The 12,571-nt window shown below is 43.8% G+C and overlaps 1 protein-coding gene across 2 annotated transcripts in view; it reads left to right on the top strand.

Annotated features, from left to right (window-relative positions):
- The window catches only part of atp2a3 (ATPase sarcoplasmic/endoplasmic reticulum Ca2+ transporting 3), a 35,366-nt gene extending 23,830 nt beyond the window's left edge, over positions 1 to 11,536 (top strand). The window contains exons 9-22 of one of the 2 annotated variants that reach the window (XM_058086869.2): positions 1,683 to 1,771; positions 3,376 to 3,478; positions 5,057 to 5,188; positions 5,539 to 5,655; positions 5,759 to 5,977; positions 6,609 to 6,944; positions 7,832 to 8,052; positions 8,135 to 8,337; positions 8,415 to 8,500; positions 8,589 to 8,722; positions 9,865 to 9,982; positions 10,904 to 11,021; positions 11,154 to 11,184; positions 11,287 to 11,536. In XM_058086869.2, coding sequence (XP_057942852.2) covers positions 1,683 to 1,771; positions 3,376 to 3,478; positions 5,057 to 5,188; positions 5,539 to 5,655; positions 5,759 to 5,977; positions 6,609 to 6,944; positions 7,832 to 8,052; positions 8,135 to 8,337; positions 8,415 to 8,500; positions 8,589 to 8,722; positions 9,865 to 9,982; positions 10,904 to 11,021; positions 11,154 to 11,158 — 1,881 coding nt within the window. In that variant the 3' untranslated portion in view covers positions 11,159 to 11,184; positions 11,287 to 11,536. The remainder of the gene's footprint in view (positions 1 to 1,682; positions 1,772 to 3,375; positions 3,479 to 5,056; positions 5,189 to 5,538; positions 5,656 to 5,758; positions 5,978 to 6,608; positions 6,945 to 7,831; positions 8,053 to 8,134; positions 8,338 to 8,414; positions 8,501 to 8,588; positions 8,723 to 9,864; positions 9,983 to 10,903; positions 11,022 to 11,153; positions 11,185 to 11,286) is intronic. The other variant, XM_058086868.2, reaches the window with a different exon arrangement.
- The last annotated feature ends 1,035 nt before the right edge of the window (positions 11,537 to 12,571 follow it).

Raw genomic sequence — 12,571 nt, 5'->3', positions numbered from 1 at the left:
ATAAGGAAGTCAGTGAGTCGGTGTTCTGAAACCGAGCGTTCCGAGCCATCCCGAACTTCTTTCAGGGCTCATTTCCAAATATGCAAACCTCATAATCTGAAACTTTGGCATGGTTTAACACCAGAATGCTACATTCGAACAACATCTAGAGGTCAGAAAAGTCCCCTTTAACATGGAAACTTGAACATTATTTAACATGCTGCTGGCCAATGAAAAAGCAGCCGTGGGCCACAATTTGGACACCCCTGTAATAAGAAATGTACAACATGATTGTGTCCGACCCAAGCCTAAGTGGACAACGTGTTGGCTTTTTTTTTTTTAGAGACATGATCATATCCCTCCTTGCAGCCCAGAACAACGTGACTGTGTTCCACCATGATTTCATGCTTTGCACTTGGACTGGTTTTCCATTGAGTGGTCCCAATAACACTGAAACCTGGAGGGCACCCCAGCATTCACCTTCATATCCTGACATGGACTTCCGTTTTCCCTTGAAACACATCTCAACACAAGCCCAGAGGAAGCGAGGAGATGAATCCGGTCTTGTGGCACTACCACTGAGTCACATGGATCACACTGTGCCTTGTTTCCGTGGAGACCACAGCAGATGAGATAGTGAGGGGAAAAGGAACAACGTTATTATATTTCTCTCTTCCGGCTTTGTGCTGCTCTGTGTGTGTGCGCGCTTGTGGGAGTCCCAACTGTTCAGTTGTTGATCTGTTCAAGAGGTACGGGACTGTGTCTCCTCGTCATTTGGAACATTTGGGAATGTGCAGGAGGAGCCTTTGATTCAAATCCCTGTCTGTCGCTGTTAGTTAACCAGATGACGAAGCGACAATGAAGCACTTTCTTTTAACGTGGTGCCTTGACAGTGTCAGGACGACCCAACCCTTCTGTTCCGCTGATATTGCAATAACATTCCTTTTCGTTGCCTTTGATTGTCATCTCATGGGAAAAATATCAATATTTTATGAGGTTGCACATTAGAAAATTAGGCTGGGAAGAAGTTACAATAGTCGGAGAATGTCATATAATCTGATGTCATCTTACGGGGAATAAAAGTAGTAATTTTACAAGAATGAATTTGCAATATCATGATGAAAACGCAGAAATTTGCAACATTAGACATTATTTTAAAACCGTAAAATAACATCAGGAAACACTTGTTGAAAAATTAGATGAGGAAAAAGTTATAATATTCCAAGTAAAACACCGAAATATTATGGGAATGAAGTTACAACATTAGAAGAAAAAATGTTCCAATATTTGGGGGTGGGGAATAACAGTAGAAGAGGAAAACCAAACAAAACATTTTAAGTATTTTATGTATATTTTTTTCTTGACATGTATAAAACCGCATAGCCAAATGTGTTGCTTTACCAAATGTAAAATATCAAAGTATCCGCTTCATCCTCGGTGGAAACATTTTTCATACCTGAAATCTGCTTTTTTAAATAATCAAACACCAAAATAGCTGCTGATTAATTGGATGATAGATTAATTGTTGCAGCTCTCCATATGAATTAATCAGCTAAAAGTTACTTATTGTCATTGAAACGGACAGTACACATCTACCGACCATGCAAAGTTGATTTTACACGTAATTAACTCACCATCTGTGCTTGTCATATTCAAAGCGAAGGCAGTGAAGAATCAGACTCTTTTCTTGCCTTCCCCCCCAGATGTTCATTGCCGACAAGGTGCAGGATTCAAGTTGCGCCCTGCATGAGTTCTCCATAACAGGATCCACATACGCTCCCGAAGGCCAAATGTGAGTTTCCATCATACAACACAAACAGTGCTAAAGTCTGCAAGTACAAGACTATGTCCTTTCTTTTCTTAGAAATTCAAATTCAATTCTTATTCTCACTCTAAAGAGCTTCAAATTGCATAAAGAAGAAATGGGAGTGAGACCAAACTTTTGATTATGCAATTTATTGCAAACAAGCCTTACACAGTACAGTAAAGTGGGCTCTTCAACTTTAAGGCAGAAATGTAAGACAGAAATAAAATGTTCAAAAGAAGGACTGCACCATTTTTAATCACCTCAAAAGTTGATATAGGTGTGCTTCAGGCGAGACGGGAATGTTGCTCCAGGCTTCACGGAGGGCATCCACTCTCTCTGGAACTGATGTCCATTTTTTTACACTTCCCTTGCCATCCATCCCAAAATGTTCTCCATGGGATTTAAACCAGGGGAACATGCAAAAAGTGAGCTTATTCCTCTGGAAGAAGTCCTTTGTCAGGCGGGCATTGAAGTGCAGCGTTGTCCTGCTTGGGAACAGCCACTCGTCACCATCCAGACGAGGGCCTTCAGTCACGAGGGATGCCCCCTGCAACATCTCCACATAGACATGTTTAGTGTTTGACGCCCCTGCACAACCTGAAGCTCCATTGTTCCATTGAAGCATCATGAAGCCGGCCCCTCCACCCTTCAATGTCCCACGTTTGGTGCTCTAATGCAAATTCCAAATAGTCAATTTTGTGTCATTGAAGGAGACGAGGCCGTTTGAAGACATTTTTTTCTCCTTAAAACGTTTTTGTCGCTCATGCCGTCTGATTATTATCGGACCGCCTGCAAAAAAAAAACCTTCTTTCATCGTCCCGTGTTTTGTTGATGGACAGTCGGCTCATTATCGGTGACATTTTTGGAGGTTTACTTCTCGACTCTTTTGTTCCATAACCTACAGGATGCTCGAAGAAGTTTCAAATGACTTTTTTTTACCGTGTTCGAACTCCGCAGCAATGGCGCTCTGGGAGAGGCCTTGCTTATGCAGATCAACAATACCATCACGTTGGTCTTCAAAAGGTCATGACAGAAAATGACATTGAGTCCAAATGTTGAATTTTAAAGTGCTTATTTGCACTAAATTGCTGACTCAAAATGTTTTTGTCTCACTCCTGTTCCTTCTTTTTGCGTTTTGAAGCTCTTACGTAGAACCTCAAGTCAATTCCTTAAAATTTCAATCAAGGGTGTATATTATTAAATAATTGATTTATTATTACATAATATCGTATATTATATAATAGTAACAACGTTGTTTGTTTAGCTACACATGTGACTACATGAAGCGTCGATTTCATAACAGCCCAGTGTGGGTTTATTGTGTGTGGGAGCTTTGCTAGCAACGACTGTGTTCTCTACTGGGAAGGTCGTCACGCAACTAAGCGCTGCTTCCAGAACACACGCTCTCGCAGTCGCACACAGACACAAAAAGAGTGTTTACCGCCGCGCAACTATTGTTTCCCCCGCTGAGCCCTGCAATGCTAAACAAACCGGTGTCTCCCGCCATAAATATTAATGACTGGGAAGTGTTTTTCACTTGCGAGTCACGTTTGTTTGTGTGTGGTTTTTTTTTTTTTTTTTTGCTGCAGACTGAAAGGAGACAGGTCCGTCCAGTGTGGAGACTATGATGGACTTTTGGAGTTGGCCACTGTGTGTTCCATGTGCAATGACTCCTCACTGGATTACAATGAGGTCATTAAAAGACACACACACACACACATCATGGACATAATAATAAGTACAGCGTCGTTGCCATACATGCAACAAAAGCACCCACATACAAGATGATGTCGTTTTGCTTCTTGTACATTCAGTCTGCCGTGGAGCTAATTTTATCCTTGTGTCTGATCTCTGGTTGAAATTGCTTTTCTCACCTCTTTTGTCATCGCCACCGTATCTTGGTAACTACACTGGCGAGTCAGGCCACGGATAACGCCGCCTAAACGGTACATATCCTCCACAGTTTAAAACAGCCATGTTTACCACCACTTTAATGTGTTTTATGTGACGGAGTACTCTGGTGGCGCTCGGGCAGGAAGGAGAGCAGCTTTATTGCTTTGTGCTGTCACACAAACAAATGATTGGCCATTAGGGCGCCCCCCCCCCCCCACTCCACTTACCAGCACCTTTTTAGAGGGACTTTGCTTGTATGACTCACCATGGGTGGGGGGGTTTAAACATTCTCCTTGACAAGATGTTTTGACACCAGAGGGAACATGGGGGGGAATTATTGCAGGTGTGTTTGGGGTGCCATTCAGTATCAAGTCTGGAGAAAGGTCACTCTGACCAAAAGCAGCGTCATTTTCCTAATAACTCTCTCCTTGACCTCTGGTAAACTTCAGAGTATCATACATATATAAATATCACACATCAGGGGTCTCAAACACACTAGTTTGAGGCCCCCGCCTTGATATGAAAGTTTAATAATGGCCCGCGCAAGTTTGATATGGATGCTGTATGGTATCATGTACCCAGAAAAAATTATTACGTTTGATTCATGTTCATGTTAAAGGTTAAATAACTGTTAATAGTTATCCTCCCTATCCGTGTGGAAGTGGTAAGTTTTTGGCTATTTAAGTTGAAAGGAAATAACTCGAAGGCTACCGTTTAGGTCGCTAGCTCTCTAGTTTGCGAGTTAGCATGTGTCTCAAGACCCTGCAGTTGCGCAATATGTTGTAAATAAAAAAAGAGTATAAATGTGACTATAGTCGTGTTTTGTCATGTCTACAGGGCTCTAATAATGCTTTGTTCATTTTAATCTGAAAAAAATCATTTGTCTACCCACCAACTATATGTGGTTTCTTAAGTTTTTATTATTTGCCGTTTTATTATTATATTTATATTTATTTATTTATTACTGATTGATTGATTTTCTTTATTCTTGATTTGTTTATTTATTTTTCATCTTATTTTGTGTAGAAAAATAAAAAGTAAGATATTTGAGAACAGTGGAACGTTTTATCAGAGCTTTTTTTATAGAAATTTTTTTAAATTTTTTTTGTTTTTAATTAATGCGTTTTTTTTGTTTGTTTTTTTTTGGAAAACCCGATGCGGCCCAGTCTCACCCAGACCCGAGCTCCAGTGGCCCCCAAGTAAATTGAGTTTGAGACCCCTGTCATACATGTTATTACGGATGGCCGATATTGACTTTTTTGCCGAAAACTGTTATGCTGATAATTATCAGTAACGATCACTCTTCATATATGTAGGCTGTTTTTCCACATGATTATGTAGCATGTGCGAATGTGGTGTGTTTGTGTGTTCTCCCAGGGCAAAGGGGTGTACGAGAAAGTGGGTGAAGCCACAGAGACGGCCCTGACGACCTTGGTGGAGAAGATGAACGTCTTCAAAACGGACCTATCCGGACTCAGCAAGGTGGAGCGTGCTGGGGCCTGTAATTCGGTGAGCCACATGAGGAAGTACGGAACTAACAGAATTAGCAGCAGTCGTTGGGAGGCGTGACGCCGGGCGTTCATCTTCACCAACAGGAAGCCATGTTGTTGTAGTTATTATTTTGTCATCATAAAAGCCTTTTGCGGCAATCAAGTCTGGTGCTTGTGTGTCTCACCAAATATTATAGTAACATTACTGACATTACCTAGTGGGCCAGTGTAAAACGCTACATAGCCTACATGCCTTTGAATGCATCTTCTATTTGTATTTTAATTTTTAATGTATGTAATTTAGCTATTTTTGTGTTTGAAAATGCTTAATAATAATATATTTATTTTTTCCTGTTGCTCATCTTTTAGGTGATCAAGCAGCTGATGAAAAAAGACTTCACCTTGGAGTTCTCTCGTGACCGCAAGTCCATGTCGGTCTACTGCACGCCAGTCAAGCCAGGCTCACAGAGCAAGATGTTCGTTAAGGTATGTTTGAAGACCACCATTACAGACCCCCCCTCGTCGTCCCAAATGCCGTATTATAATCAGTTACGTTCGTCAGTCAGTCAGTTAGGGTTGTGTCCAACAGGGTGCGCCGGAGAGCGTGATCGAGCGCTGTCAGTACCTGCGAGTGGGAACTGGGAAGGTGACGCTGACGCCGGCCTTACGGGACCAGCTCATGTCCAAGGTCCGTGACTGGGGCACGGGGAGGGACACCCTGCGATGCCTGGCCTTGGCCACCCGCGACAACCCACCACGCAAAGAGCAAATGGACTTGGAGAATTCCAGCAAGTTTGTAGATTATGAGGTAAAGTAGGTGTGCAACTTTGACAAAACGTTGTGAATTAAAGATAGTTAGTTATTTAATAATAATAATAAAAATGTAACATACGTACATCAGTGGCATTACTTGGATTCTATATCCTGGTCGCTTGTTGCTAGGCAGAGTTTGTAGGTCTTAATCATAGCATGACTAATTGAAATACTTTTTTAAAAATATTTTGCCAAAATTTTTGTTTGTTTTTCATATTATGACTTTTTAAATATTATGTATTTTTCCTCAGTATGACCTTTTTCTCATAAAATTCTCACTTTTTCTTGTTCGATTCCAACTTTTTCTTTTAATATTTTGACTTGATTTTGTTAAATTCTGGCTTTTTCTAAATTACAACTTTCTTCTTGTAATTTTCTTCTAATTCTGACTTCCTGACATAATATTTTGACTTTATTTGTGTAATATTGTAACTTTTCTGCAGCCTAATTTTTATGAAATTACAGCGTTTTGTTTTGTTTTTCATAATATTATGACTTTTTTCTTATAATATATTACAATGTTATTCTCTTAAAATTATGACTTTTTCACATCTGATTACAACTTTTTTCTTGCAATATTTTGACTTTATATGAAACATCATAATCCTTTTTCTTCCATAATTCAGTTGGGCCTCACATTCATTGGCTGCGTGGGCATGCTGGACCCGCCCAGGAAGGAGGTGATAGGCTCGGTGAAACTGTGCAACGAGGCAGGAATCCGTGTCATCATGATCACAGGGGACAACAAGGGCACGGCCGTGGCCATCTGCAGACGGATCGGCATCTTCGGGGAGGAGGAGGACGTGAAGGGGAAGGCCTACACCGGCCGTGAGTTCGATGACCTCTCCCCGGAAGCCCAGAAAGAAGCCGTGAAACACGCTCGTTGTTTCGCGCGTGTGGAGCCGGCTCACAAGTCAAAGATTGTGGGATACCTGCAGTCCTTCGATGAGATCACTGCCATGGTGAGGAGAATGAAGGACATCACTCTTGTGACAAAAAGAGGCAGAGAGGCCGACAAAATGTGTGACGAAGGAATTATTCATTTATTCATTCATCCCTTTTCTACCGCTTATCCTCACGGGGGTGCTGGAGCCTATCCCAGCTGTCTTCGGGAGAGAGGCAGGTGTACACCCTGGACTGGTGGCCAGCCAATCACAGGGCACATATAGACAAACAACCATTCACGCTCACATTCATACCTATGGACAATTTGGAGTCGCCAATTAACCTAGCATGTTTTTGGAATGTGGGAGGAAGGAAGGAAAGAAGGAAGGAAGGAAGGAATTCAGGAAGGAAGGAATTCAGGAAGGAAGGAATTCAAGAAGGAAGGATTCGGGAAGGAAGGAATTCAGGAAGGAATTCAGGAAGGAATTCAGGAAGGAATTCAGGAAGGAATTCAGGAAGGAATTCAGGAAGGAATTCAGGAAGGAATTCAGGAAGGAAGGAAGGAAGGAAGGAATTCAGGAAGGAAGGAAGGAATTCAGGAAGGAAGGAAGGAAGGAGTTCAGGAAGGAAGGAGTTCAGGAAGGAAGGAAGGAAGGAAGGAAGGAGTTCAGGAAGGAAGGAGTTCAGGAATTCAGGAAGGAAGGAGTTCAGGAAGGAAGGAATTCAGGAAGGAAGGAATTGAGGAAGGAATTGAGGAAGGAATTGAGGAAGGAATTGAGGAAGGAATTGAGGGAGGAATTCAGGGAGGAATTCAGGGAGGAATTCAGGAAGGAAGGAATTCAGGAAAGAAGGAAAGAAGGAATAATGTTGACTTTTAGCATCATCATAGTGAAAACATGAGGAACACCTCCCAGCATGATGGAGCCCACTTCCACGTGAATGCAAATACCTTTTGTGGTTCCAGACCGGAGATGGCGTGAATGACGCCCCCGCCTTGAAGAAAGCAGAGATCGGCATCGCCATGGGTTCCGGCACGGCGGTGGCCAAATCGGCATCAGAGATGGTTCTTTCTGACGACAACTTCTCCACCATCGTGTCCGCCGTGGAGGAGGGCAGGGCCATCTACAACAACATGAAGCAGTTCATCAGATACCTCATCTCCTCCAACGTGGGGGAGGTCGTATGGTGAGAAGCGCCACGGCCATCTCCACCATCTCCACGCCCACATCCGCTTCCACTGCTAACGTTGAGGTGCGTTTGGATGCAGCATTTTCCTGACGGCAATTCTGGGGCTCCCCGAGGCTCTGATACCTGTCCAGTTGTTGTGGGTCAACCTGGTGACCGATGGCTTGCCCGCCACCGCCCTGGGGTTTAACCCCCCAGACCTGGACATCATGGATAAACCTCCACGGAACCCTAAAGAACCTCTCATCTCGGGATGGCTTTTCTTTCGTTACCTGGCCATTGGAGGTACGCTTCTTACTCAAAGAGGTGTTATTATGACTTAAGATGGACGACATCAAAAAGGCGTGGTTCATATCTCCTAGGTTACGTGGGTCTCGGAACAGTGAGCGCCGCCACGTGGTGGTACCTGTTTGATGACCAGGGGCCGCAGGTGTCCTTCTACCAGCTGGTGAGTCCTTGGCTTCCTAAGAATCTTATCCATTGTGGTTCCAATGATGACATGGTGACAACCGTACGCCCCCCCCCCTCCCACACAGAGACACTTCATGCAGTGCACCGAGGACAACCCGGTGTTCCAGGGCATCGATTGTGAAGTGTTTGAATCCCGCTATCCCACCACCATGGCCCTGTCTGTGCTGGTCACCATCGAAATGTTCAACGCCCTCAACAGGTCAGTGTCGTCTTTCTTTTTTTAAAATGTCACGCTCAAATGTCAACTGTAAGACGGTGATGATTGACAAGCAGGACACCACGCCCCCTGTCCAAAGCCTTACACATCCGCCTGAGGGATAACCGCACGACTTCCATGTCAGAACACACAACACACCCATGGCAAATAAGGAGCATAGCAAACAAACTTCATCTTGCTTTTGGAAAACAGACATTTGCGGAGGAAAGGAAGATATCGGTATTGAAGGCCCCTTTTTTTTTTGCAGTCACCAACCACTCCACTTAAATATCAGGCAAAATACACGACCTCCTAAATGCTTTCATTCATTCATTCAAGTTAGAGTTGGAAGGCGCAGGGGCGCCGACGCAACACAGGGGGGCGCTAATTCCCCACATAGCAACACATTGCACGCCACCACTGAGTGACCTGACGCAAATAGACATACAGTCGTCCCTCGGTTTATAAATTTAATATTTAGAACTCTTAAATATTGCTTTTAACGTTATTAGAGCCGTATAGACATGTAATACCTTCTTAAAGTCACTTTTACACTGGTGGTATTATCTATAATATGGTAGCCATAATAACAGAAATAACAGACATTACATAGACTCACGTTAGCATTCATGGCTATTGTCTATTGTCTCATTAATGGAACTTTGCTGACACCTAGTGTCCAGTGTGGGATACTGCAGCGGTGCAGAGAACACATGCAGTTCTCATGCTCTCATTCTCATGCAGCTAATCTTGCTAATCATTTGACACGCAGCACTTGTACGCTAGCTAGCTCCACATAGACATGCCATGAGGAGAATCGAACCCGGGTCTTCCCGATCTGTGTGGCCTGCATGATAAACACTTGTCCACCATGCAGCCTTGTTGTTGTGATGATTCATTGTAATTAATTCACAGTTTTTACTACCCCAACATTTTTTTTGTTGTACTACCCCAACATGATGTAACGTGTTTCCAGACCCTTCCATGGGCTGAATGACCCCCCCCCCATGGTGTTCGAGTTATTGCCCGTACCCTCCTCCCTTTTGCACGTATTGTATGTTGAGAATTAGAACATTTAAAATTGCAGCCCTCATTTCTCCTGTCATATTGTCATGGTTGATGGATGCAACTTCCCCCCCCAACAGTTTGTCTGAGAACCAGTCCCTGCTGAGAATGCCTCCCTGGGTCAATATTTGGCTACTGGGCGCCATTGTCCTTTCGCTGTCCCTCCACTTCTTAATCCTCTATGTTGACCCTCTGCCAGTGAGTATTTGCCTTTTAGACTCTTTCTTCATGTTTGTGGGGACATCTTCATTAAGCCACCATCTCCGCTAATAGGTGGGGTGTGTCCAAATGGAAGGAAGTGTGGAGGGGGGGCACTTTAGTACGTTTTGTACCTACCCATCATTGAAACGGTTGTAAAAATGTATTTTTTTATAACGCACACCCCCTCCTGCTAGCATGAAGTTGGCGTTCTGCTCCGATTTCGGATCAGCATTTGCAATTAAAGTGACTGTTGGAATTGTCAGGTCAGGTTCAACTCTCGCTTCACTAGCAACAGAAGCTAAATGTTCGCTCAGTGGGTGTCTACATAGTTTGAGGATTGGTTTTAGGAGCCTATAGAAAGCCCTCACCCAAAAATAAAAAATAAAGGCCAGCATTGTTAGTCCAGTGAACGGCGTCATGCCACATTTATTGATGTGTCTGGGCACTGGGTACGATGGAAGCCGGTTTGAGCTCCAGTGATATAGCTAGGCGTATGTGCTGTTCCTAAGCCACAATTGGAAACCCGGAACGCCAGAACATGATGGACTCTGTTGATGATAGACCACGTCCAGGGTGAGAAAGACCAGGTCGCTACATCTGCTTTAGTTTTGTTGTAAAATTAGGCTACTTTTTCCTTTTATTTAATATCTAAATTGACTCAGAAGGAGTTAATTTTTACTTCCATGGTGGAGGCTTTCCTTTTCTTTGGCGCACTGCCACTTGTGAGGCATAATGTAAAAGATAACATCACTTCTGAGTTATCTTCACCGTATTTTTCACTCGTGTTTACCGACCAAAATGACATTTTTCATAAATATATGGGCGTAACCACGAAATGGACTCAAACAGAAGACCACCCGTACTGCACCCGGTCTCCTGCGAGGCTTTATTAACTCTTCCCATGCTTCTGTTGTCCAGCTGATCTTCCAGGTGACCCCCCTTCGCTGGTCTCAGTGGATCGTGGTCCTGAAAATCTCTATCCCGGTCATCCTCCTTGACGAGGCACTGAAGTATATTTCCAGGAACCATCTGGATGGTAATTCCACGGCTTTGGTGTATTCCACATTTGAAGTATTTCTGATAGCCACTGAATCTTCTCATGATGGTTTCAATCTGAGGATTTCATCCTTCTGACTGTCTTCTTTTCTCCTCTGCATTTCTAATGCAGCCTAAATTCTTATCTCCCCTTCTATGGAAAGGTATAAAGCTTGTAGTCCCTCTTGGAAGTATTTACTATATATACTTTATACTATATACTATAATACTACCATGACATCTTATGTTTGTTCTGGCTTTGGCAGGTGACGAGAATAAGTACCGGAGGAGATGGCAGCAGAACTAAAGTCGTCCCCCTCAAACACACTCCCATTGTCAGACCCCCCGTCCCTCTTACAACACATCCACCCCCCCCCCCTTCGTCTCCACGCTCCCGACTCCTCCCTGCTGTCGGACGCACCGCAACTCAATTCCGAAGTCAAGAGGCATGAATGAGAAGGGATGTGTGCTCCTGCAAGCTTCGCTGTGGGTGTGTGTGTGTGTGGGGGGGGGGGGGGGGGGGTCAGAGGAACGGACATTAATAATGCAGGGTGGGTGGGGTGTGACAAGCGTCTCTTGTGGAGAGCTACCAAACCTGTGTGTGTTGTGTTGTGTTCATGTTCATGTGTGTGTGTGTCCACATGGTGGTACTGCCCGAGCTTCTGCAAAAATCCTTTTTTCCGAGGAGCGTGACGTCACGATCAGCGAGCGTCCTCGTCTTGCTTCCGTCTTTGTCCTTCTGCTCTCGTGCTGCGGTGGTCCTCTAAAGGTGTGAATAGCTTTACCGTACGCGTCCTTCAGCGCTTTATCACAAATACCGCCACAAAAAAAAAAATACAAAATCTGGACATCTTTTCGGTTATCGCTCATGTTGCACCAGCGTATGCGTTGTACTGTATATATACTGTATGTAGTACTCGATATTCATGTAACCTCATAGACATTTCAGGCTTTAAGTCTCACTGATTGTATCCTCCACGTTTACACCGACTCCTGATGGCAAAAGAAAAATGGCTGTTTTGTTGTTTTGCCCAATTTAAGTACGGATTTCGACATTTTTAGGCTACGGTCTTAAACGTTTGATCGCTTTGTTTGCAATCCAACAGCGCAAAATCAGGATACTTCTTGTAGTTCCATCCCATCTTCATGAATGAGTTCTGTTCCAAGTCTGTCACACTGACACACGAAGGACATTAAAACAATAAAAATAGAATAATAAAATATTGACCTGCACGGTGGTCGAGTGGTTAGCCACAGGCCACACAGCTAGGAGACCCGAGTTCAATCCCGTGCATGCGTGGGTTTTCTCTGGGTACTCCGGTTTCCTCCCACATTCCAAAAACATGCTAGGTTAATTAGCGACTCCAAATTGTCCATAGGTATGAATGTGAGTGTGAATGGTTGTTTGTCTATATGTGCCCTGTGATTGGCTGGCCACCAGTCCAGGGTGTACCCCGCCTCTCGCCCAAAAGACAGCTGGGATAGGCCCCGGCACCCCTGCAAGAAAACGTAATACCACACTTGATCAAACATACATAAGATTTGTCAGAT

The sequence above is a fragment of the Doryrhamphus excisus genome, linkage group LG21, assembly GCF_037039965.1.
Source record: "Doryrhamphus excisus strain RoL-2023G ecotype Guam linkage group LG21, RoL_Dexc_Guam_v1.1, whole genome shotgun sequence".
Lineage (NCBI taxonomy): Eukaryota > Metazoa > Chordata > Actinopteri > Syngnathiformes > Syngnathidae > Doryrhamphus > Doryrhamphus excisus.
This window is presented reverse-complemented; position numbering and strand designations above follow the sequence as displayed.